At 44.5% G+C, this 24,550-nt stretch overlaps 1 protein-coding gene and 1 long non-coding RNA gene across 16 annotated transcripts in view; both read left to right on the forward strand.

Moving 5' to 3' along the window:
- Positions 1 to 12,313, forward strand: part of LOC1268733 (flotillin-2) — a 161,293-nt gene extending 148,980 nt beyond the window's left edge. For all 15 annotated transcript variants that reach the window (XM_061649021.1, XM_061649028.1, XM_061649030.1 and 12 more), the window contains 3 exons: positions 5,244 to 5,596; positions 5,690 to 6,088; positions 7,167 to 12,313. In XM_061649021.1, coding sequence (XP_061505005.1) covers positions 5,244 to 5,596; positions 5,690 to 6,088; positions 7,167 to 7,346 — 932 coding nt within the window. In that variant the 3' untranslated portion in view covers positions 7,347 to 12,313. The remainder of the gene's footprint in view (positions 1 to 5,243; positions 5,597 to 5,689; positions 6,089 to 7,166) is intronic.
- On the forward strand, positions 23 to 4,462 carry LOC133391955 (uncharacterized). The gene is made up of 2 exons (XR_009765381.1): positions 23 to 2,626; positions 4,166 to 4,462. It is a non-coding gene; the product is annotated as an uncharacterized LOC133391955 (long non-coding RNA).
- Positions 12,314 to 24,550: the final 12,237 nt, after the last annotated feature.

Genomic DNA, 24,550 nt, shown 5'->3' on the forward strand with positions numbered 1-24,550 from the left:
TAAGTGGTCGAGGTGGGATGTATGCACGAATAGCATAACCAATTAAAGCGACAAAACAAGAAGGAAACATATATTGTACGAAGTGATGAATGTTAATTTAATTTAAATTGATACTTATTTATCATTACGTCCTCAATTGATGTTGTGTTCATAGATGTATTTTCAGCCTACGTTTGAATAATGAAAATGATTTTAATCTATTAATTTTTATTTGCTTCCCTAATCTGTGCTGAAACTATCAATTATGCTTAATGGAAAAATAATGCGTACCTTGTATTCACACTGCAATTAAGAAAGCGTTTTCAAATCCAGCTGTTTTTTTTTAAGAACAAAAATGTATTTCCCCATTTATTTGTGATCTTCCTGAACTGCTTTTCTTTTGTAACGCGTAACTCGAACAGTAACGTCTAATCCCTCGGGACTCATTTTTCATCAACGCATCACTCACTCAAAAAGGTAAGCTGTGCAGTTTAATGCTTCGGACATATTCAGCCAGGTGTACGCAATGCAATGAATATCACCGTATACGTCCCCAACTAAGAGCCGTTTGTGCTGTGCAGCTCAACATAACAGAGTCATAGCCTAATAGCTCACATGAACCGTGGAAAATCCACAAGAAAAGACACCAAACAGTCAAGCGTTAATACCATCCGTATGGTGTGGTGAAGGCAAAAAATAAATTTAAGTAAACAGCATTGCTCGAGAGAAGAAAAAAAGCATACAGCATTAACTTTTAGCTTCCCACATGGTCTTGTCCTGCTGACCATCCATATTGTCTGTCAGCCATCAGTCGGGACTGCGAAGTCACGTCCGCCAGAAAGTGCAGAAGTGTATAATTTGCGAAATTTGCTTGATTTTCCTTGTCTTCTCGGTAGGTGCAGTTGATGAGCTTATCTTAAAGTTGCTTTTCCATCCTATTTTATGGAGCTCGTGCTCGTTGATTTTTAGTGCATAAAATAAGAACACAAAATATATCAATCTATGATAAACATAATGTAAGAAATTTGTGTTTATGTTTTTGCTAATCAGTGTTGATAGCTATTTTATTCAGGAAAATTCATAACCAGAATTCGATGCTGGTCTCAATAATGTGATATTTATTGGTACGATGCATTGCAAATAAAAACAACAAACAATCAAAACAATTATTACAAGAGACCTTCATTCTTGGTCTTGAAAGTAAAAGCTGATGCAACAATGCGTTACCAAAAGGAAAAGGAAGCATTTTATGTCCAGTTGCAATCAACTTCTCTCACTTTACCGGCACACTAACAGTCAACGCTCGCTCAATCTCATACCGCTATTGGGTTGAGCGTGAGCATTGCAGGGTTGGCTTACTTGTAGTGAATCAAGCCTTTAGTTATTTTCTATCAGCACCAATTATAAAATTTTGTAAACAGATCAATTAGTTATCAAAGATATACATACGTTTTATCTTCTTCTCGGCGTAACGTTCTACGCGAACATGCCGGCCTATACAGACTTTCGAGACTTACAGGGTGTTTTGAATTGATACCAATGACGTTTTCTAAAAAAACATCATTTGGAGTTGTTTTCCTGTGGCATTCAGCTGTACACATGATAAACTAAATAAATCCTACTGCGGAGCCATAATTAAACATGATCATATGATTGCCAGCTTCCACAGCTCGCTTGCAACATTCCCCTAAGTCAAGGGCCTCCAAACTTTTCAGCCCGCGGGCCGCATTGTTTCAAAAATCACTATGTTAAGGGCCATTTAATGTTACCTATAATTGATGAGTGAACGTTTAAATCTCATTTTTATAACAAAATACTAACGATACTTGAACAGATTCGTGTTACTAAAGCTTGATTTTTGTCTAGGAAATGTAAAAAAATACAATTTCTTTTGAAAAAGTCAAAATAACCTAATATTTATTCTAAATCTGGCAAAGTCATCGGGGCCGCATTTTAAGCTCTTGAGGGCCGCATGCGGCCCGCGGGCCTTAGTTTGGAGACCCCTGCCCTAAGTGATTGAACTATTCCCTTATATGATACGAAACCCTTATGGGTGGATGCTCCATTCTAGACTTGAACCCACGATGAGAATGTAGCTAAGGCGTGCGAGTTGACGACCGTACCACGGGACAGGCATATTATATTCTTGTAATAGAGTCATCTGGATGTTGAGCCAATGAAGTTTTCTATTGAATACTTTACTGTAAAGTTGTTTTTTTTATTCGCATCAAATTGTAATCAGAACAGAACAGGCCTCATTAGTTTCGGAAAATACTCATACCAGTACTGCGAGCTGATGTGGCTAAAACTAATTTCACCTGTATTTGCCAGAATACGTTGAAAAAATACCAAACGAATAAAAACTGGGTCCACAAACCCTGCAACTGTGGCAAGGAATGCGTTTTAGTACGAGCCAATCGTCACCAGCTGACACTGCTTTTCGAATCAGACTTGTGTCGGCAGTCGGCGCGTCGTGAGTGTGTCTTCAGAACCGGCTGATAAGTGAACATCGAAAGAGTTTGGTTCGTACCAACGCAAACAAGTGCCTCCAGTCCAGTTAGTTCCGTTCATCAAACACCAGTGCGGTTTACGTATTGCAGCGAGTGCGTCATCGGGTGTTGTGAACGTTGGAAATGTGTTGTCTAAGGTCAAAATGTGATTATCTTACAATTGATGGCACGAGCTGTGCGTTTTCAAGCTGCAAGGCTTAATTCAGTGCCACTCATTGGTGAAACACTTTTAAACCATTTTTCGTACCACCATGCTAAATGACATGACATGATAACAAAGAAAAAAGTTATATCTGTTGTCTCAGAAAATGTGTTAAAATGAACTGGTGAACCGATTGAAATGCGGTTATTAAATATGCTTAGCATCTCATTAAAAGTGTGATATTTTTATTTGTGGATAAAAAAAATCTAGTTCCATTTGGTCGAAGCTGATCACGATCCGATGTTTGGCGCCAAGTTGTAACTTACTATGGACCACACTGTGGTCATAAGCAATTGTTACATGATACAGGTTTTTCTAGTTACTACCCTCATGAACCACCATTGCATGATTGGCATTGCAAACGAAAGAGGCCAAAGTGAACAGCTCTACTTTGTAAAGAAGCATTTTACAACGTCGAAACTGCTTGTCACGTGCAAAATTACCTCCTACCCTCCTCCTTCGCCCCATCGACAGGACGCTTTCCTCTTGGCGCAAACGTTACACCGAGAATTAGTGAGGCCGTTTGCTAAGAATGTCTATTTTCATCCAGTAAACAGCATAGGGGAACGTTGACGGTTTATTGATTTTTTGCACATGGCTTGAATCGACTTTTCACGGTGCAAGACCTCCTGTTGCATGCTTGATTTAGTGGTGGCGGTAGGTGAACTGGTACTGGTTGCTGGAAATAGTTTGGGCACCAAACAATCGTTACCAAAACAACGATTGCATGAATAACCCATCGGGGGTGTCCGATACAAAGATACCGATATAGAAACACAAGCTTAGCTTTATGGCATTTCTTTTGATGATGGGTTGGCAGCTATCTGCGATTGTGCTTGATTGCGATACAGATAGCAGCAGTCCGTCTTACCGCGGTTCTGTAGAGCTCGGAGGCTCGCTGTGCTGATAACACTAGCGACAAATCTTGCAGCAGAATCGCTAACCATCAACCGGTAGTGGAGTTGTTGGAAGTAACCCCACGATAAGCAAACTGCGCTTGAATGCCGTTGTCTCGGTTTTTTTTTTATATCTTGGACCCAAGTTTCTGCTCCACGGAAGGTCCATTTGCAAGACGACTTTATTACACTATCCATCAAGGTGGTGCTCGGTGGTGTGCGCCAAGATAAACACTGGCGAATCTTATTTGCGTTTTGTGGTAGTGCTAGTACACTTCCACTTCCGCGAATTGATTACACTTCCGCGTAGAGAGCGATAAATAGTATTAAAAGCGGTTCCCTTCTTATTCTTCAACGGAATCGATTGGCCATTTGCAGGAATCGATACGCTCACAGAGCGACGGTTCATCGTGATCTTGAAGGTTAGCCGTGTCTGTATGCTTGCGGAGCGCAGTGCAGTTTGCATTCATTCGAGTGCAGTCGGGCAGCAACATCGAGACCAAGCTGGGTGTGCTGCAGCCAACTTTGTGATGGCATTAAACAGTGTAGAGACCTTTTATTTTTTGTCTTCCGAACAGACTACAGCGTCATTAACGGCAAGCTCCGGTCCTACAGAGGAAATAGTAGTTTAATTTCCGTTAAAGTGCTTAAAGTAAACAGTGCCGAGTGACTGTAAAGTTGAAAAGTACGAATCGCTATAACAACGATCTGCTGAAGTGATTCGCTTTAGCGATAAGAAACTGCAAATACATCGTTCGAGGGCTGAGTGAAGTTATACAATCAAAAGCCCTCCACCGATCGCCCTTCCTGTCCAGTGCTTCACAAGTTCTTCCCCGGTTTTGTACCGAGTGCATTGGACGAGCGTCCAACTATCCGGACTTTGTTGGAACAGTTTCAACAGTTTCGAGCCAAACAGATGGGTTTCGTCTGGATGGGTATGCTACAGCTGGGCATGATCTTTGGCGCTACGTACGGTATCATCAAAAGGTAATGAAAAGTGTCCCCCTCCCCCTGTACTGTGTCACCGTGTACACATCACGCCGCTATTATCAACGTTCTTTTGTAGCGAAATGCATTTTACGGTCCGTGGTGTGCTTTGGATTTACTAGCAATGTGATGTAAAGTTTTACAGTTGCACCACTTTCCTTTTCATTGTCATTTGTGGTAATGGTTTGAATAAAAAGCAAGGGCAATAAAATAAATTCCTTCCCCCCCCCCCCCCCCCTCAAATTATCATTGCTGTGCTTCTTCGTAAACCCGAGTCATAGGTTGCATAGCAGAGTATGTTCTGTTCATTATGTAGGCATAACGTGACCATTGTTGAAGGTGATCATTCAAGTTCATATTAATTGAGGACAATGTTAGTCTGCTGGCAGTAATTTCGTTTATTTAGATCACTGATTTTCTACGTTAGTTGCCGAGTGCAGTTAAGAGCTCTAGAATCGTTTATGCGATCTGACAAACAGTTGGTATTTTACAAAGTTTATATTGTACTTTTTTGCAAAAATACTATTCATCACTTCTTGAATTTTGTTTCCACTAGTTTTGTTAATTTATGTATAAGACTGTGCATCGCAAGACAACGGTACACAAGAACTCAAAACACTTCCGGTGAATAATTCGTACCATTATTGTCATCACTACCTACCATTACAGGAACGCTTACAGTCGAGGAGGTGTACAAAGACCGCGACCAGTTCGCGGCACTGGTGCGCGAGGTCGCGGCCCCTGACGTCGGCAGGATGGGCATCGAGATATTGTCCTTTACGATCAAGGACGTGTACGACGATGTCCAGTACCTGCAGTCGCTCGGTAAGGCGCAGACGGCGAGCGTGAAGCGCGACGCTGATGCGGGTGTTGCCGAGGCTAATCGTGACGCCGGCATACGGGAGGCCGAGTGCGAGAAGAGCGCCATGGACGTCAAGTACTCAACCGACACCAAGATCGAGGACAACGCACGCATGTACAAGCTGCAGAAGGCAAACTTTGATCAGGAAATTAACACGGCGGTAAGGCTGGCAGGCTCTTTCTAGCAGCATTCATCGATACCATGAAGCTAACATCGTTTCTTGTTTTTTTCTTCTGGTTTTTGCATCTCCCAGAAAGCAGAATCGCAGCTCGCGTACGAACTGCAGGCTGCCAAAATTCGCCAGCGCATCCGTAACGAGGAAATTCAGATCGATATCGTAGAGCGCCGCAAGCAGATCGAGATCGAAACGCAGGAAATCAATCGCAAGGATTGCGAACTGAACGCCACGGTGAAACTGCCGGCGGAGGCGGAGAGTTACCGCGTGCAAGCGATTGCTGAGGGCAAACGCACGCAAACGGTCGAAAGTGCACGGGCCGAGGCAGAGCGCATCAAGAAGATCGGATCGGCGGAAGCGTACGCCATCGAGCAGGTCGGAAAAGCGGAAGCGGAACGGATGCGTATGAAGGCGAACGTATACAAGATGTACGGCGATGCGGCCATCATGAATATCGTGCTCGAATCACTGCCTAAGGTACTGCGTTAAACTGACTACCGTTATGCAAACATCCGATTGGAAATTCTGATGCGTTGTCAAAACCATCAGGCTTTTTAGTAGAGTACAAAACAGTGACGATAGTATTAGACTCCAGCAGAGGGGGCGATCCCGTGGTACAGTCGTCTCGAAAGCCTGCATAGGCCGGCATGTCCGCGTAGGACGTTACGCCAAATAGAAGAAGAAGAGATAATCAACGCATTCTGTGTGTGGTGTGCGACCAATCTCATGGAAATCTCCATCATCAAGTGTTGTATCGTGTCTTTCCATCGATATCGATGGAAGCTGTTGTACCGTCAACAGCTACTGTTTTTGTTTGTGTTTTTTTCTGCAACGGAATTACAACGTTGCACTGCATTAAGGGATCTAGGCGTTCAACTGGACTAAAAATTCACATTCAGGACACATATTGAGAACATTATTGGCGGAGCAAACAAAATATTAGGTTTCGTTATCCGACAATCTACTGAATTTAGAGATCCTTTGTTTTTAAAGTGATTGTTTCATGTCTAGTCCGATCTATCTTTTAGTTCAGGTGTGTAGTGTGGTGTTCTCAAACAATAGGGCTCTGTGCGAAAATTGAATCTGTGCAACATAAAATTTATTAGAGTCGCGGTTCGTTGCCTCCCTTCGAGGGGAAATTTGAATATGCCTGACTACCGCACGCGATGTTTGTTGCTTGGGCTGCAATCTCTCGAACATGGCCGAAAAGTTGCACAAACTGTGTTTGTAGCAAAGCTGTTGAAGCATCAGATTGACCTCCTGAGCTGCTAAAACATATTTCCATTTACGTACCTGCCTGAACTCATAGACAACGTACATTTTTGCAAAATGAGTATGGGAGAACTTTAGCCTCATACAACGACCCTCTCTTGACAATGTGTAGACTGTAGACAATGTGTTCAATTCTCATTTCGAATCATTTGACTTCCATTTAAGTACACAAAGCTTTAAAACTAGGATATTAAATTCGTATGCACTCGCGGTCGAAAACAATGTCGAAATAAATAAATAAGTAAATAAATGAATAACTTATTTCTCATCTCCTTTTTTTCAGATCGCAGCTGAAGTTGCGGCGCCATTGGCGAAGACAGAAGAGATCGTTCTGATCGGTGGCAACGATCAAACGACGGGCGATGTGACGCGTCTCGTTGGACAGCTGCCTCCAGCCATCAATGCCCTGACCGGGGTTGACCTATCGAAGGTGCTGGGCAAGATACCCGGGGCGAAAGCATAATAAGGCGAACAGGCGAACGCATGAAACCCCGACATCCTGGGCACGACATCTTGAAAGCAAAAGTGCACTCACTCTAGCGAACACAGACGAACGAAACTATGCTTCTGTCTCATAACGTCACTGTTAGGAAGACGAGCGGAAGAAAACGAACTATCTCTTTTGCAGCGTTTACCTTCGGTACCGTACAGAACGAAATCTACCAGTCCATCTACTACAGCAACCTCGATCGATATTTCTATGATATTCTTATTACACTTGCATCACTTTGCTGCGCAGTTATTGCAACGTGAATCTTGATTACATTATCGTTTCATGGTTATGGGATCTATTGCTTTTATTCTACGTTTTATTTTAGTTTTTGCCTTCTGTTACATGTTAATTCTTTTGTATTGCACACGATGATTGAACGCAAAGCATTGCGTTCGGTAGGCTGGAAATGCACGAGACGAGATCGCCGCGGCCGCGTCCAACGTGTATAACAGTTCAAGCGTCAAATACTCCACACTTGCTATCACGCTCGCTATTCCGCAGAGGTACTCAACTTCAGCATTTCAGCGTTTCCGCGCTAGCTGTTAGCCGTAACTGGATTGATAACCGTGCTATACGTCTTTGACCGCGGCTGCAGTGAACTTGCTATTTCTAGCCTTATTCAGTTAGATAGTTTTCTGTTTTTGTTTTTCTCACTTGACGTAACGAATATCCTGTTTAAAGCATGCCATATATTGGCTTGCTAATATTAATTACTGTATTTAACACGCCAGACCAGTCAGACGAAGGGTCGATCCCCCGCACCAGTGCGTGAATCAAAAGAGGCCAAGAGTCCTCAGCACACCCGTATGGGATCGACTGGAACTGGAGCGAACACTTTCTCTATATTCTTTTCGCATGCTGCAATATCATGTTAATCACTAGGGTGAGGGATAAATTGGTTTCAAAAAAAATTATAAACATCACATTTATTGAGTTGCGTACTCCATATAACGCAAGTTTCAAACCTACTTTATATCGCTTCTTTATCGCCAGAATCGTTGCAAGTGAAGCCACAAGCTTAAATCGTTCTAATGGTGATGATGCTGAGAAAATTAATAGATTTCCTTGAATTTATCTCAAACAAATTAAATGGTTTTCTATAGTTTGATGCAAGAACAAAACATTACACAATTTAAAAAGAAACACCAACGTAAACATAATTTCTCAAATAGATACATCTTTTAGCACGAAAACGGAGAAAAAAGATAAACGACAAATTATTACGCAAAACGAACAAAAATCTAGAGGACTCATGTCGCAAAAAGAACAATGGAATTCTGTGTTCAGTTTTGGATCAACATTATATTGTAAAGCCTGTCCAAACAAGTTGAACCTTTAAAGAAAATTTGAAGTAAAATATTAAAACAAAACACGTTGAGCAACAGTTAAAACAATTGAGGAGGTTAGTTCTAGGCAAATTGAATTCCGTTTCTTAGCGACATTTATGAAGAAAAAATAAATAAAACAGCTTTGTTCGTACTATTAATGTAAAAAATGAAATTTTCACCCAAGTTTTGTACAACAATTGTAGCATATTAATTTCGAAAATTTACCATCGCAGGAATTATTTTTCATTCTCGGATTTTCATTCAATACGGCCAGTAAATTCGTTGGTGGGTGGTAAATTTCGCGATGAATCCAGGACTATTTACACATTCGTACGCGTTGTCCTGCTGTAAAGTGTGCAAACCAAATGCCTACCAACATTTTTGTTGCTTCTCAAAGACTATACTAAGAAATGGAGAAAGGTCAACCATCCATATTTACTAGCAAAGCCACAAATAAGCAAATTTCTCCAACTATAGCAGCGGTTCGGCCGACGGGTCCGGGACAGGAAGATAGTACACACGCAACACTACTTACATCTGTATAAATCCCATACTATCATATGCAAGTAGCGAACGTAACACACATACAACTACAGATACACAAACAAGAAAAAGAAAACAAACCTCGATTTTGACAATGTTGTATAATATAACGATAAACGAAACAAAAACCAAAAACGTTTTTCCTCTTCCACCATTCTCGAGAGTACATTTAGTGCGCTTCGTAAGATTCCTAGCTCTATGATAACAAAAACTATACATATATAAAGCAAATCTCTCCTTGCAGTGAAGTTAGAAATGTCGTGTAACGCAACTTCCTGTCTTGCTTGATGCCCAATGATTCCTTTCTAAACCGTAACAAACAAACTGAAAATAAATGTTGAAAGAAGAAGAAAGAGTATGAACCACATAGAACGAACAGCAGACCAGTGTAGACATTGTGTATCGTAAAACACTCACAGACAGACACAGGAAAACATGAATCACGTCGAAGGAGCACACAGTGAAGGGTAGCAGCTACAGTAGTAACAGCAGTAGTAGAAGTAGAACAAACAAAACGGAGCAGCGTAACAAAGAGAAACAACGTACCCAGAAACAAACAAAACAAAAAAGAATCAGAAAAGTGTATATTTTTTATACTCCTTATACGAAGACGTGATTATTGAAAGAGTAGACAAACAGACGAACGAAAGAAACCATGAAAGGCAAAGAATAGAGAAGGAGCAAATACAAAAGAAACAAAACAACAAATAACACAACAACAACAGTAGCAACCAAAATAATCCACACACCCACACACACATATACACACACTCACACAACAGCATCATTTGCATGTGAAGCAATGTCAATGTAGTGAAGCAGAGCAAAATAGGCTGTAACATGATAGAAATGATTCGTAGTGTGATGATGACGATGATGATGATGATAGCGAGCAGCGAGAGATACCACAGTGCTTGACAGGAGTAAGGTGAAGGGCGAAACAGTGTCTAACAAAATCACATACACCATCTAGAGAAATATTCAGTGTGCGTGTTGTGCACTAGAAAAAAATCAAGTAAATCGAGTAAATTATTGATTTTTGCATGGCATGAAAGGTACGGTACAGTAACAGCCGATTGATCGATGGGGAAAGCTCCCGTGCTCGTGTTCAAGTTTTGTTTTCTGTAACCGTTCCACAGTGGCATGTGTGTATGTATGTGTAACGATATTGAGATTGCATTTATTGAGCCAACAGTCCAAACGCTCCAATATTATGTTTGTTCAACAACTCACTTGTTTGCAGGTGTGATTAAAAAAGGGAAAATTAATCAGTGAAAGTGACAACATCCCACAAACAAATACTATAACCAATAACAAATACCATAGACACAGGTGGAAATCAACAATGGAAAATCGAAACAAAGAACCAGATAGAATGTTACCAAGCAATGAAAATTGATAAACGTACAGGAAACATAAACAAAAAACAAAACAAATGAAGAGAAATGAGAAAAAAAGTAACACAGCAACAGCAAAACCATACAAGTAAATTACACGAAATCCCGTTCGATAATGAAGATAAAAAAAAAACACACAGAAAGGAGGATCGAACAACAATAGAGTAAGAAAAGTAACAACGTACAACGCAAGAAGAAGATAAAATCTATAGCAAATGGTGGCATTATAAACAACGGTCATTATAACGACTACAACAAAATCGTAAACGGGAGTAAATCGAAAACAAAACAAACCAAACGCATTCTAAACACACAATTTATATAATTTCCACGTATAAAAATATCTAGCACAATAAGAGCATTTAGGGCGAGCGAAAAGACCAGATTGTAGAGACAGGTGCAGGTGCTCTTAATGTATAATTTAAGACTCGGAATCATCAGAACACCTTTCTCTCGATCGTGTGCGTCCAGTCCATGCATGAAAGCGCGTAAACTCGTTTGTGTGAGCAATGTATGTCTGTTTTGATGTTTGATTGTTTCACTGTGCAAGTCGATTTTGTCACGAAAATATCAATAGTAACGTTGTACCCCGTTCACGTCATCCAAAATCCCGATCGACCCCGATTTTAATACGTTCGTACATACAGTGTTTGCTATGAATATTTGGTTGTTTGCCATATTTTTAGGTTTAGCTCCCGGTTTATTGATCGTTTCCTGCATATTTTTGAATCGTATACTATTTAATGGCACCCCCATTGAAAATCAATACAAATGACTCAAACAATAAAATCTGCGAAACGCTCCATAAATCTTGGGACGAACCCCATTCGTCCCATTCGGGAAATTGGGTAAACCAAATATTCTTGCGAAGCGAACAAAAAATTATGGGAAAATCCTGCAATTGTCCATTATCGGTTTCTTACTCACAGTGCAGCGGAGAATGTATTGAATTGATAAACTATGTTTTTTTTCTCTGTTTCTGTTTTGGTCTACTATCTTTGCTGCGTGACAGCGCTATGATTAATGAAAACGCCTTTCGGGTGGGACATGAAAGCGTCTATAAAACACTCATGTCAAAGAAAATCGTTAACAAGATAATAGAAAACAGAAAAGCGTTAAACAGGAGGAACACAATACAATACGACGAACAAAAAGAAAACAAATCAAATGCGAATATGATTTCAAAACGAAATCAATAACAAACAAACAGAGATGCGCACGTACAAATGAAAACCAGAAACGATTTAATAAAACCAAGACAGTCGCACCTTTCCCCTTCACATCGTCCCATCCCGTCCCATTGCACCTCCACTCTAGGCTAGAAGATTTGCTCCGGATGCATTAGTAATCTCGAATTAGTGTCATGTTGATTATAATCCGTTTCGCGTGATGAAAGCCCCGAATGTCACATAAAAGATACCATCAAGTGTACGGTGGGAGGCAGGAAATATTCACAACTCACGTCTCACGAATAACAATCGGTTCAATGGTCAGTAAAAAAAAGTCCCTTAACACTGCGTAAATCACAATGTAAGCCCCTTCCGACCCAACTAACCAGCAACACACACACACACACTTATATTAGCCGGCGACAGCGGTGTGTATGAATGATGCAAGATGATGTTTTCTGATTTCAATAAAGTATAACTGAAGCGATCAATAAATGTAATCCCATTAGTGTTGTTTTGTTAATTAGTAATTAGTTGGGAAAAGAACACAAAAACAATTGAAAAGACGGTTTCAGCACTATTACTGCTCCCTCGAAGTAAGGCGTCATCCATCAATTACGTAACGAAATAATTGCAATGCATCCCTCTCCTCCCCTCATGTAACAAAATGTAACGTTAGAAGGACCCTCCGACAAAAGGTTGTTTAAAAAAATCAAATTTTTTATGATTTTTCGTTTCTTTTTTATCTATATTGTGGTACATCTACAATATTTTAAATGACATAAGATGAAATTACATTATATCTATATAGGAACAACAGAGTCCCATACAACAGACAAATTCCAATAAGTTTTAAAGATCGGATCCTCAGCGCCGTTTGCAATGTTGTTGCATCAACATCTGAAGCGTATGGACGACAAGCGAAGTGTGTATCCTTTCTCTCTCACTCCTTCCGCTACCTTTGAGGGATGCTGCGACCAATCGAAACGCTACCAGCGCGGACCAAAATACCAGGCATCGTAACAGGAGATCATCCAAATCAAGAGGACGTTCTATCGATCCACGCTCTCACCATATCTCTCTCTCGCTAGTGTGAGAAGATCGAAAGCTCCTCTCTCTTATTGAGCGCTTATCACATGCTCTTATCATACGAGAGGAAAGAGGACGAGCGAAGTGTGTATCCTTTTTCTCACTTCTTCCGCTGCCTTTGTGGGATGCTGCGACCAATCGAAACGCTACCAGCGCGGACCAAAATACCAGCCATCGTAACAGGAGATCATCCAATTCAGGAGGTAGCTCTATCGATGCTCCTAATCGATCATTGTCTCGCTCTCGCTAGTGTGAGAAGATCGAAAGCTCCTCTCTCTTATTGAGCGCTTATCACATGCTCTTATCATGCGAGAGGAAAAAGGACGAGCGAACTGTGTATCCTTTCTCTCACTTCTTCCGCTGCCTTTGAGGGATGCTGCGACCAATCGAAACGCTACCAGCGCGGACCAAAATACCAGCCATCGTAACAGGAGATCATCCAAATCAGGAGGTAGCTCTATCGATGCTCCTAATCGATCATTGTCTCGCTCTCGCTAGTGTGAGAAGATCGAAAGCTCCTCTCTCTTATTGAGCGCTTATCACATGCTCTTATCATACGAGAGGAAAGAGGACGAGCGAAGTGTGTATCCTTTCTCTCACTTCTTCCGCTGCCTTTGAGGGATGCTGCGACCAATCGAAACGCTACCAGCGCGGACCAAAATACCAGCCATCGTAACAGGAGATCATCCAATTCAGGAGGTAGCTCTATCGATGCTCCTAATCGATCATTGTCTCGCTCTCGCTAGTGTGAGAAGATCGAAAGCTCCTCTCTCTTATTGAGCGCTTATCACATGCTCTTATCATGCGAGAGGAAAAAGGACGAGCGAACTGTGTATCCTTTCTCTCACTTCTTCCGCTGCCTTTGAGGGATGCTGCGACCAATCGAAACGCTACCAGCGCGGACCAAAATACCAGGCATCGTAACAGGAGATCATCCAAATCAAGAGGACGTTCTATCGATCCACGCTCTCACCATATCTCTCTCTCGCTAGTGTGAGAAGATCGAAAGCTCCTCTCTCTTATTGAGCGCTTATCACATGCTCTTATCATACGAGAGGAAAGAGGACGAGCGAAGTGTGTATCCTTTTTCTCACTTCTTCCGCTGCCTTTGTGGGATGCTGCGACCAATCGAAACGCTACCAGCGCGGACCAAAATACCAGCCATCGTAACAGGAGATCATCCAATTCAGGAGGTAGCTCTATCGATGCTCCTAATCGATCATTGTCTCGCTCTCGCTAGTGTGAGAAGATCGAAAGCTCCTCTCTCTTATTGAGCGCTTATCACATGCTCTTATCATGCGAGAGGAAAAAGGACGAGCGAACTGTGTATCCTTTCTCTCACTTCTTCCGCTGCCTTTGAGGGATGCTGCGACCAATCGAAACGCTACCAGCGCGGACCAAAATACCAGCCATCGTAACAGGAGATCATCCAAATCAGGAGGTAGCTCTATCGATGCTCCTAATCGATCATTGTCTCGCTCTCGCTAGTGTGAGAAGATCGAAAGCTCCTCTCTCTTATTGAGCGCTTATCACATGCTCTTATCATACGAGAGGAAAGAGGACGAGCGAAGTGTGTATCCTTTCTCTCACTTCTTCCGCTGCCTTTGAGGGATGCTGCGACCAATCGAAACGCTACCAGCGCGGACCAAAATACCAGCCATCGTAACAGGAGATCATCCAAATCAGGAGGACATTCTATCGATCCACGCTCTCACCATATCTCTCTCTCGCTAGTGTGAGAAGATCGAAAGCTCCTCTCTCTTATTGAGCGCTTATCACATGCTCTTATCATACGAGAGGAAAGAGGACGAGCGAAGTGTGTATCCTTTCTCTCACTTCTTCCGCTGCCTTTGAGGGATGCTGCGATCAATCGAAACGCTACCAGCGCGGACCAAAATACCAGCCATCGTAACAGGAGATCATCCAAATCAGGAGGTAGCTCTATCGATGCTCCTAATCGATCATTGTCTCGCTCTCGCTAGTGTGAGAAGATCGAAAGCTCCTCTCTCTTATTGAGCGCTTATCACATGCTCTTATCATACGAGAGGAAAGAGGACGAGCGAAGTGTGTATCCTTTCTCTCACTTCTTCCGCTGCCTTTGAGGGATGCTGCGACCAATCGAAACGCTACCAGCGCGGACCAAAATACCAGCCATCGTAACAGGAGATCATCCAAATCAGGAGGTAGCTCTATCGATGCTCCTAATCGATCATTGTCTCGCTCTCGCTAGTGTGAGAAGATCGAAAGCTCCTCTCTCTTATTGAGCGCTTATCACATGCTCTTATCATACGAGAGGAAAGAGGACGAGCGAAGTGTGTATCCTTTCTCTCACTTCTTCCGCTGCCTTTGAGGGATGCTGCGACCAATCGAAACGCTACCAGCGCGGACCAAAATACCAGCCATCGTAACAGGAGATCATCCAAATCAGGAGGTAGCTCTATCGATGCTCCTAATCGATCATTGTCTCGCTCTCGCTAGTGTGAGAAGATCGAAAGCTCCTCTCTCTTATTGAGCGCTTATCACATGCTCTTATCATGCGAGAGGAAAAAGGACGAGCGAACTGTGTATCCTTTCTCTCACTTCTTCCGCTGCCTTTGAGGGATGCTGCGACCAATCGAAACGCTACCAGCGCGGACCAAAATACCAGCCATCGTAACAGGAGATCATCCAATTCAGGAGGTAGCTCTATCGATGCTCCTAATCGATCATTGTCTCGCTCTCGCTAGTGTGAGAAGAACGAAAGCTCCTCTCTCTTATTGAGCGCTTATCACATGCTCTTATCATACGAGAGGAAAGAGGACGAGCGAAGTGTGTATCCTTTCTTTCACTTCTTCCGCTGCCTTTGAGGGATGCTGCGACCAATCGAAACGCTACCAGCGCGGACCAAAATACCAGCCATCGTAACAGGAGATCATCCAAATCAGGAGGACATTCTATCGATCCACGCTCTCACCATATCTCTCTCTCGCTAGTGTGAGAAGATCGAAAGCTCCTCTCTCTTATTGGGCGCTTATCACATGCTCTTATCATACGAGAGGAAAGAGGACGAGCGAAGTGTGTATCCTTTCTCTCACTTCTTCCGCTGCCTTTGAGGGATGCTGCGACCAATCGAAACGCTACCAGCGCGGACCAAAATACCAGCCATCGTAACAGGAGATCATCCAATTCAGGAGGTAGCTCTATCGATGCTCCTAATCGATCATTGTCTCGCTCTCGCTAGTGTGAGAAGATCGAAAGCTCCTCTCTCTTATTGAGCGCTTATCACATGCTCTTATCATGCGAGAGGAAAAAGGACGAGCGAACTGTGTATCCTTTCTCTCACTTCTTCCGCTGCCTTTGAGGGATGCTGCGACCAATCGAAACGCTACCAGCGCGGACCAAAATACCAGCCATCGTAACAGGAGATCATCCAAATCAGGAGGACGTTTTATCGATCCACGCTCTCACCATATCTCTCTCTCGCTAGTGTGAGAAGATCGAAAGCTCCTCTCTCTTATTGAGCGCTTATCACATGCTCTTATCATGCGAGAGGAAAAAGGACGAGCGAACTGTGTATCCTTTCTCTCACTTCTTCCGCTGCCTTTGAGGGATGCTGCGACCAATCGAAACGCTACCAGCGCGGACCAAAATACCAGCCATCGTAACAGGAGATCATCCAAATCAGGAGGACATTCTATCGATCCACGCTCTCACCATATCTCTCTCTCGCTAGTGTGAGAAGATCGAAAGCTCCTCTCTCTTATTGAGCGCTTATCACATGCTCTTATCATACGAGAGGAAAGAGGACGAGCGAAGTGTGTATCCTTTCTCTCACTTCTTCCGCTGCCTTTGAGGGATGCTGCGATCAATCGAAACGCTACCAGCGCGGACCAAAATACCAGCCATCGTAACAGGAGATCATCCAAATCAGGAGGTAGCTCTATCGATGCTCCTAATCGATCATTGTCTCGCTCTCGCTAGTGTGAGAAGATCGAAAGCTCCTCTCTCTTATTGAGCGCTTATCACATGCTCTTATCATGCGAGAGGAAAAAGGACGAGCGAACTGTGTATCCTTTCTCTCACTTCTTCCGCTGCCTTTGAGGGATGCTGCGACCAATCGAAACGCTACCAGCGCGGACCAAAATACCAGCCATCGTAACAGGAGATCATCCAAATCAGGAGGACGTTCTATCGATCCACGCTCTCACCATATCTCTCTCTCGCTAGTGTGAGAAGATCGAAAGCTCCTCTCTCTTATTGAGCGCTTATCACATGCTCTTATCATACGAGAGGAAAGAGGACGAGCGAAGTGTGTATCCTTTCTTTCACTTCTTCCGCTGCCTTTGAGGGATGCTGCGACCAATCGAAACGCTACCAGCGCGGACCAAAATACCAGCCATCGTAACAGGAGATCATCCAAATCAGGAGGACGTTTTATCGATCCACGCTCTCACCATATCTCTCTCTCGCTAGTGTGAGAAGATCGAAAGCTCCTCTCTCTTATTGAGCGCTTATCACATGCTCTTATCATACGAGAGGAAAGAGGACGAGCGAAGTGTGTATCCTTTCTCTCACTTCTTCCGCTGCCTTTGAGGGATGCTGCGACCAATCGAAACGCTACCAGCGCGGACCAAAATACCAGCCATCGTAACAGGAGATCATCCAAATCAGGAGGTAGCTCTATCGATGCTCCTAATCGATCATTGTCTCGCTCTCGCTAGTGTGAGAAGATCGAAAGCTCCTCTCTCTTATTGAGCGCTTATCACATGCTCTTATCATGCGAGAGGAAAAAGGACGAGCGAACTGTGTATCCTTTCTCTCACTTCTTCCGCTGCCTTTGAGGGATGCTGCGACCAATCGAAACGCTACCAGCGCGGACCAAAATACCAGCCATCGTAACAGGAGATCATCCAAATCAGGAGGACGTTCTATCGATCCACGCTCTCACCATATCTCTCTCTCGCTAGTGTGAGAAGATCGAAAGCTCCTCTCTCTTATTGAGCGCTTATCACATGCTCTTATCATACGAGAGGAAAGAGGACGAGCGAAGTGTGTATCCTTTCTTTCACTTCTTCCGCTGCCTTTGAGGGATGCTGCGACCAATCGAAACGCTACCAGCGCGGACCAAAATACCAGCCATCGTAACAGGAGATCATCCAAATCAGGAGGACGTTTTATCGATCCACGCTCTCACCATATCTCTCTCTCGCTAGTGTGAGAAGATCGAAAGCTCCTCTCTCTTATTGAGCGCTTATCACATGCTCTTATCATACGAGAGGAAAGAGGACGAGCGAAGTGTGTATCCTTTCTCTCACTTCTTCCGCTGCCTTTGAGGGATGCTGCGACCAATCGAAACGCTACCAGCGCGGACCAAAATACCAGCCATCGTAACAGGAGATCATCCAAATCAGGAGGTAGCTCTATCGATGCTCCTAATCGATCATTGTCTCGCTCTCGCTAGTGTGAGAAGATCGAAAGCTCCTCTCTCTTATTGAGCGCTTATCACATGCTCTTATCATGCGAGAGGAAAAAGGACGAGCGAACTGTGTATCCTTTCTCTCACTTCTTCCGCTGCCTTTGAGGGATGCTGCGACCAATCGAAACGCTACCAGCGCGGACCAAAATACCAGCCATCGTAACAGGAGATCATCCAAATCAGGAGGACGTTCTATCGATCCACGCTCTCACCATATCTCTCTCTCGCTAGTGTGAGAAGATCGAAAGCTCCTCTCTCTTATTGGACGCTTATCACATGCTATTATCATGCGAGAGGAAAAAGGACGAGCGAACTGTGTATCCTTTCTCTCACTTCTTCCGCTGCCTTTGAGGGATGCTGCGACCAATCGAAACGCTACCAGCGCGGACCAAAATACCAGCCATCGTAACAGGAGATCATCCAAATCAGGAGGACGTTCTATCGATCCACGCTCTCACCATATCTCTCTCTCGCTAGTGTGAGAAGATCGAAAGCTCCTCTCTCTTATTGAGCGCTTATCACATGCTCTTATCATACGAGAGGAAAGAGGACGAGCGAAGTGTGTACCCTTTCTCTCACTTCTTCCGCTGCCTTTGAGGGATGCTGCGACCAATCGAAACGCTACCAGCGCGGACCAAAATACCAGCCATCGTAACAGGAGATCATCCAAATCAGGAGGTAGCTCTATCGATGCTCCTAATCGATCATTGTCTCGCTCTCGCTAGTGTGAGAAGATCGAAAGCTCCTCTCTCTTATTGAGCGCTTATCACATGCTCTTATCATGCGAGAGGAAAAAGGACGAGCGAACTGTGTATCCTTTCTCTCACTTCTTCCGCTGCCTTTGAGGGATGCTGCGACCAATCGAAACGCTACCAGCGCGGACCAAAATACCAGCCATCGTAACAGGAGATCATCCAAATCAGGAGGACGTTCTATCGATCCACGCTCTCACCATATCTCTCTCTCGCTAGTGTGAGAAGATCGAAAGCTCCTCTCTCTTATTGAGCGCTTATCACATGCTCTTATCATACGAGAGGAAAGAGGACGAGCGAAGTGTGTATCCTTTCTTTCACTTCTTCCGCTGCCTTTGAGGGATGCTGCGACCAATCGAAACGCTACCAGCGCGGACCAAAATACCAGCCATCGTAACAGGAGATCATCCAAATCAGGAGGACATTCTATCGATCCACGCTCTCACCATATCTCTCTCTCGCTAGTGTGAGAAGATCGAAAGCTCCTCTCTCTTATTGGGCGCTTATCACATGCTCTTATCATACGAGAGGAAAGAGGACGAGCGAAGTGTGTATCCTTTCTCTCACTTCTTCCGCTGCCTTTGAGGGATGCTGCGACCAATCGAAACGCTACCAGCGCGGACCAAAATACCAGCCATCGTAACAGGAGATCATCCAAATCAGGAGGACGTTTTATCGATCCACGCTCTCACCATATCTCTCTCTCGCTAGTGTGAGAAGATCGAAAGCTCCTCTCTCTTATTGAGCGCTTATCACATGCTCTTATCATACGAGAGGAAAGAGGACGAGCGAAGTGTGTATCCTTTCTCTCACTTCTTCCGCTGCCTTTGAGGGATGCTGCGACCAATCGAAACGCTACCAGCGCGGACCAAAATACCAGCCATCGTAACAGGAGATCATCCAAATCAGGAGGTAGCTCTATCGATGCTCCTAATCGATCATTGTCTCGCTCTCGCTAGTGTGAGAAGATCGAAAGCTCCTCTCTCTTATTGAGCGCTTATCACATGCTCTTATCATGCGAGAGGAAAAAGGACGAGCGAACTGTGTATCCTTTCTCTCACTTCTTCCGCTGCCTTTGAGGGATGCTGCGACCAATCGAAACGCTACCAGCGCGGACCAAAATACCAGCCATCGTAACAGGAGATCATCCAAATCAGGAGGACGTTCTATCGATCCACGCTCTCACCATATCTCTCTCTCGCTAGTGTGAGAAGATCGAAAGCTCCTCTCTCTTATTGAGCGCTTATCACATGCTCTTATCATACGAGAGGAAAGAGGACGAGCGAAGTGTGTATCCTTTCTTTCACTTCTTCCGCTGCCTTTGAGGGATGCTGCGACCAATCGAAACGCTACCAGCGCGGACCAAAATACCAGCCATCGTAACAGGAGATCATCCAAATCAGGAGGACGTTTTATCGATCCACGCTCTCACCATATCTCTCTCTCGCTAGTGTGAGAAGATCGAAAGCTCCTCTCTCTTATTGAGCGCTTATCACATGCTCTTATCATACGAGAGGAAAGAGGACGAGCGAAGTGTGTATCCTTTCTCTCACTTCTTCCGCTGCCTTTGAGGGATGCTGCGACCAATCGAAACGCTACCAGCGCGGACCAAAATACCAGCCATCGTAACAGGAGATCATCCAAATCAGGAGGTAGCTCTATCGATGCTCCTAATCGATCATTGTCTCGCTCTCGCTAGTGTGAGAAGATCGAAAGCTCCTCTCTCTTATTGAGCGCTTATCACATGCTCTTATCATGCGAGAGGAAAAAGGACGAGCGAACTGTGTATCCTTTCTCTCACTTCTTCCGCTGCCTTTGAGGGATGCTGCGACCAATCGAAACGCTACCAGCGCGGACCAAAATACCAGCCATCGTAACAGGAGATCATCCAAATCAGGAGGACGTTCTATCGATCCACGCTCTCACCATATCTCTCTCTCGCTAGTGTGAGAAGATCGAAAGCTCCTCTCTCTTATTGGACGCTTATCACATGCTATTATCATGCGAGAGGAAAAAGGACGAGCGAACTGTGTATCCTTTCTCTCACTTCTTCCGCTGCCTTTGAGGGATGCTGCGACCAATCGAAACGCTACCAGCGCGGACCAAAATACCAGCCATCGTAACAGGAGATCATCCAAATCAGGAGGACGTTTTATCGATCCACGCTCTCACCATATCTCTCTCTCGCTAGTGTGAGAAGATCGAAAGCTCCTCTCTCTTATTGAGCGCTTATCACATGCTCTTATCATACGAGAGGAAAGAGGACGAGCGAAGTGTGTACCCTTTCTCTCACTTCTTCCGCTGCCTTTGAGGGATGCTGCGACCAATCGAAACGCTACCAGCGCGGACCAAAATACCAGCCATCGTAACAGGAGATCATCCAAATCAGGAGGTAGCTCTATCGATGCTCCTAATCGATCATTGTCTCGCTCTCGCTAGTGTGAGAAGATCGAAAGCTCCTCTCTCTTATTGAGCGCTTATCACATGCTCTTATCATGCGAGAGGAAAAAGGACGAGCGAACTGTGTATCCTTTCTCTCACTTCTTCCGCTGCCTTTGAGGGATGCTGCGACCAATCGAAACGCTACCAGCGCGGACCAAAATACCAGCCATCGTAACAGGAGATCATCCAAATCAGGAGGACGTTCTATCGATCCACGCTCTCACCATATCTCTCTCTCGCTAGTGTGAGAAGATCGAAAGCTCCTCTCTCTTATTGAGCGCTTATCACATGCTCTTATCATACGAGAGGAAAGAGGACGAGCGAAGTGTGTATCCTTTCTTTCACTTCTTCCGCTGCCTTTGAGGGATGCTGCGACCAATCGAAACGCTACCAGCGCGGACCAAAATACCAGCCATCGTAACAGGAGATCATCCAAATCAGGAGGACATTCTATCGATCCACGCTCTCACCATATCTCTCTCTCGCTAGTGTGAGAAGATCGAAAGCTCCTCTCTCTTATTGGGCGCTTATCACATGCTCTTATCATACGAGAGGAAAGAGGACGAGCGAAGTGTGTATCCTTTCTCTCACTTCTTCCGCTGCCTTTGAGGGATGCTGCGACCAATCGAAACGCTACCAGCGCGGACCAAAATACCAGCCATCGTAACAGGAGATCATCCAATTCAGGAGGTAGCTCTATCGATGCTCCTAATCGATCATTGTCTCGCTCTCGCTAGTGTGAGAAGATCGAAAGCTCCTCTCTCTTATTGAGCGCTTATCACATGCTCTTATCATGCGAGAGGAAAAAGGACGAGCGAACTGTGTATCCTTTCTCTCACTTCTTCCGCTGCCTTTGAGGGATGCTGCGACCAATCGAAACGCTACCAGCGCGGACCAAAATACCAGCCATCGTAACAGGAGATCATCCAAATCAGGAGGACGTTTTATCGATCCACGCTCTCACCATATCTCTCTCTCGCTAGTGTGAGAAGATCGAAAGCTCCTCTCTCTTATTGAGCGCTTATCACATGCTCTTATCATACGAGAGGAAAGAGGACGAGCGAAGTGTGTATCCTTTCTCTCACTTCTTCCGCTGCCTTTGAGGGATGCTGCGACCAATCGAAACGCTACCAGCGCGGACCAAAATACCAGCCATCGTAACAGGAGATCATCCAAATCAGGAGGTAGCTCTATCGATGCTCCTAATCGATCATTGTCTCGCTCTCGCTAGTGTGAGAAGATCGAAAGCTCCTCTCTCTTATTGAGCGCTTATCACATGCTCTTATCATGCGAGAGGAAAAAGGACGAGCGAACTGTGTATCCTTTCTCTCACTTCTTCCGCTGCCTTTGAGGGATGGTGCGACCAATCGAAACGCTACCAGCGCGGACCAAAATACCAGCCATCGTAACAGGAGATCATCCAAATCAGGAGGACGTTTTATCGATCCACGCACTCACCATATCTCTCTCTCGCTAGTGTGAGAAGATCGAAAGCTCCTCTCTCTTATTGAGCGCTTATCACATGCTCTTATCATGCGAGAGGAAAAAGGACGAGCGAACTGTGTATCCTTTCTCTCACTTCTTCCGCTGCCTTTGAGGGATGCTGCGACCAATCGAAACGCTACCAGCGCGGACCAAAATACCAGCCATCGTAACAGGAGATCATCCAAATCAGGAGGACGTTCTATCGATCCACGCTCTCACCATATCTCTCTCTCGCTAGTGTGAGAAGATCGAAAGCTCCTCTCTCTTATTGGACGCTTATCACATGCTATTATCATGCGAGAGGAAAAAGGACGAGCGAACTGTGTATCCTTTCTCTCACTTCTTCCGCTGCCTTTGAGGGATGCTGCGACCAATCGAAACGCTACCAGCGCGGACCAAAATACCAGCCATCGTAACAGGAGATCATCCAAATCAGGAGGTAGCTCTATCGATGCTCCTAATCGATCATTGTCTCGCTCTCGCTAGTGTGAGAAGATCGAAAGCTCCTCTCTCTTATTGAGCGCTTATCACATGCTCTTATCATGCGAGAGGAAAAAGGACGAGCGAACTGTGTATCCTTTCTCTCACTTCTTCCGCTGCCTTTGAGGGATGCTGCGACCAATCGAAACGCTACCAGCGCGGACCAAAATACCAGCCATCGTAACAGGAGATCATCCAAATCAGGAGGACGTTCTATCGATCCACGCTCTCACCATATCTCTCTCTCGCTAGTGTGAGAAGATCGAAAGCTCCTCTCTCTTATTGGACGCTTATCACATGCTCTTATCATGCGAGAGGAAAAAGGACGAGCGAACTGTGTATCCTTTCTCTCACTTCTTCCGCTGCCTTTGAGGGATGCTGCGACCAATCGAAACGCTACCAGCGCGGACCAAAATACCAGCCATCGTAACAGGAGATCATCCAAATCAGGAGGACGTTCTATCGATCCACGCTCTCACCATATCTCTCTCTCGCTAGTGTGAGAAGATCGAAAGCTCCTCTCTCTTATTGAGCGCTTATCACATGCTCTTATCATACGAGAGGAAAGAGGACGAGCGAAGTGTGTATCCTTTCTTTCACTTCTTCCGCTGCCTTTGAGGGATGCTGCGACCAATCGAAACGCTACCAGCGCGGACCAAAATACCAGCCATCGTAACAGGAGATCATCCAATTCAGGAGGTAGCTCTATCGATGCTCCTAATCGATCATTGTCTCGCTCTCGCTAGTGTGAGAAGATCGAAAACTCCTCTCTCTTATTGGGCGCTTATCACATGCTCTTATCATGCGAGAGGAAAGAGGACGAGCAGAGTGAAGTGGCTCATAAAAAGTAGCGAAACCCGTTTAGGGTTGGTATAGCCGCGAAGGTTATTAAGTAAACAAGTAGAATCAACGTTTACATATTACTCATTTGTTATTTGAATACAAAAAATGCGTTACGTAACAAATACTAAACTCCCCCTCTTATCCATGTAACAAATCGTAACACCCCCTCCCACTCGAACGAGCGTTAAGGC

The sequence above is a fragment of the Anopheles gambiae genome, chromosome 2, assembly GCF_943734735.2.
Source record: "Anopheles gambiae chromosome 2, idAnoGambNW_F1_1, whole genome shotgun sequence".
Lineage (NCBI taxonomy): Eukaryota > Metazoa > Arthropoda > Insecta > Diptera > Culicidae > Anopheles > Anopheles gambiae.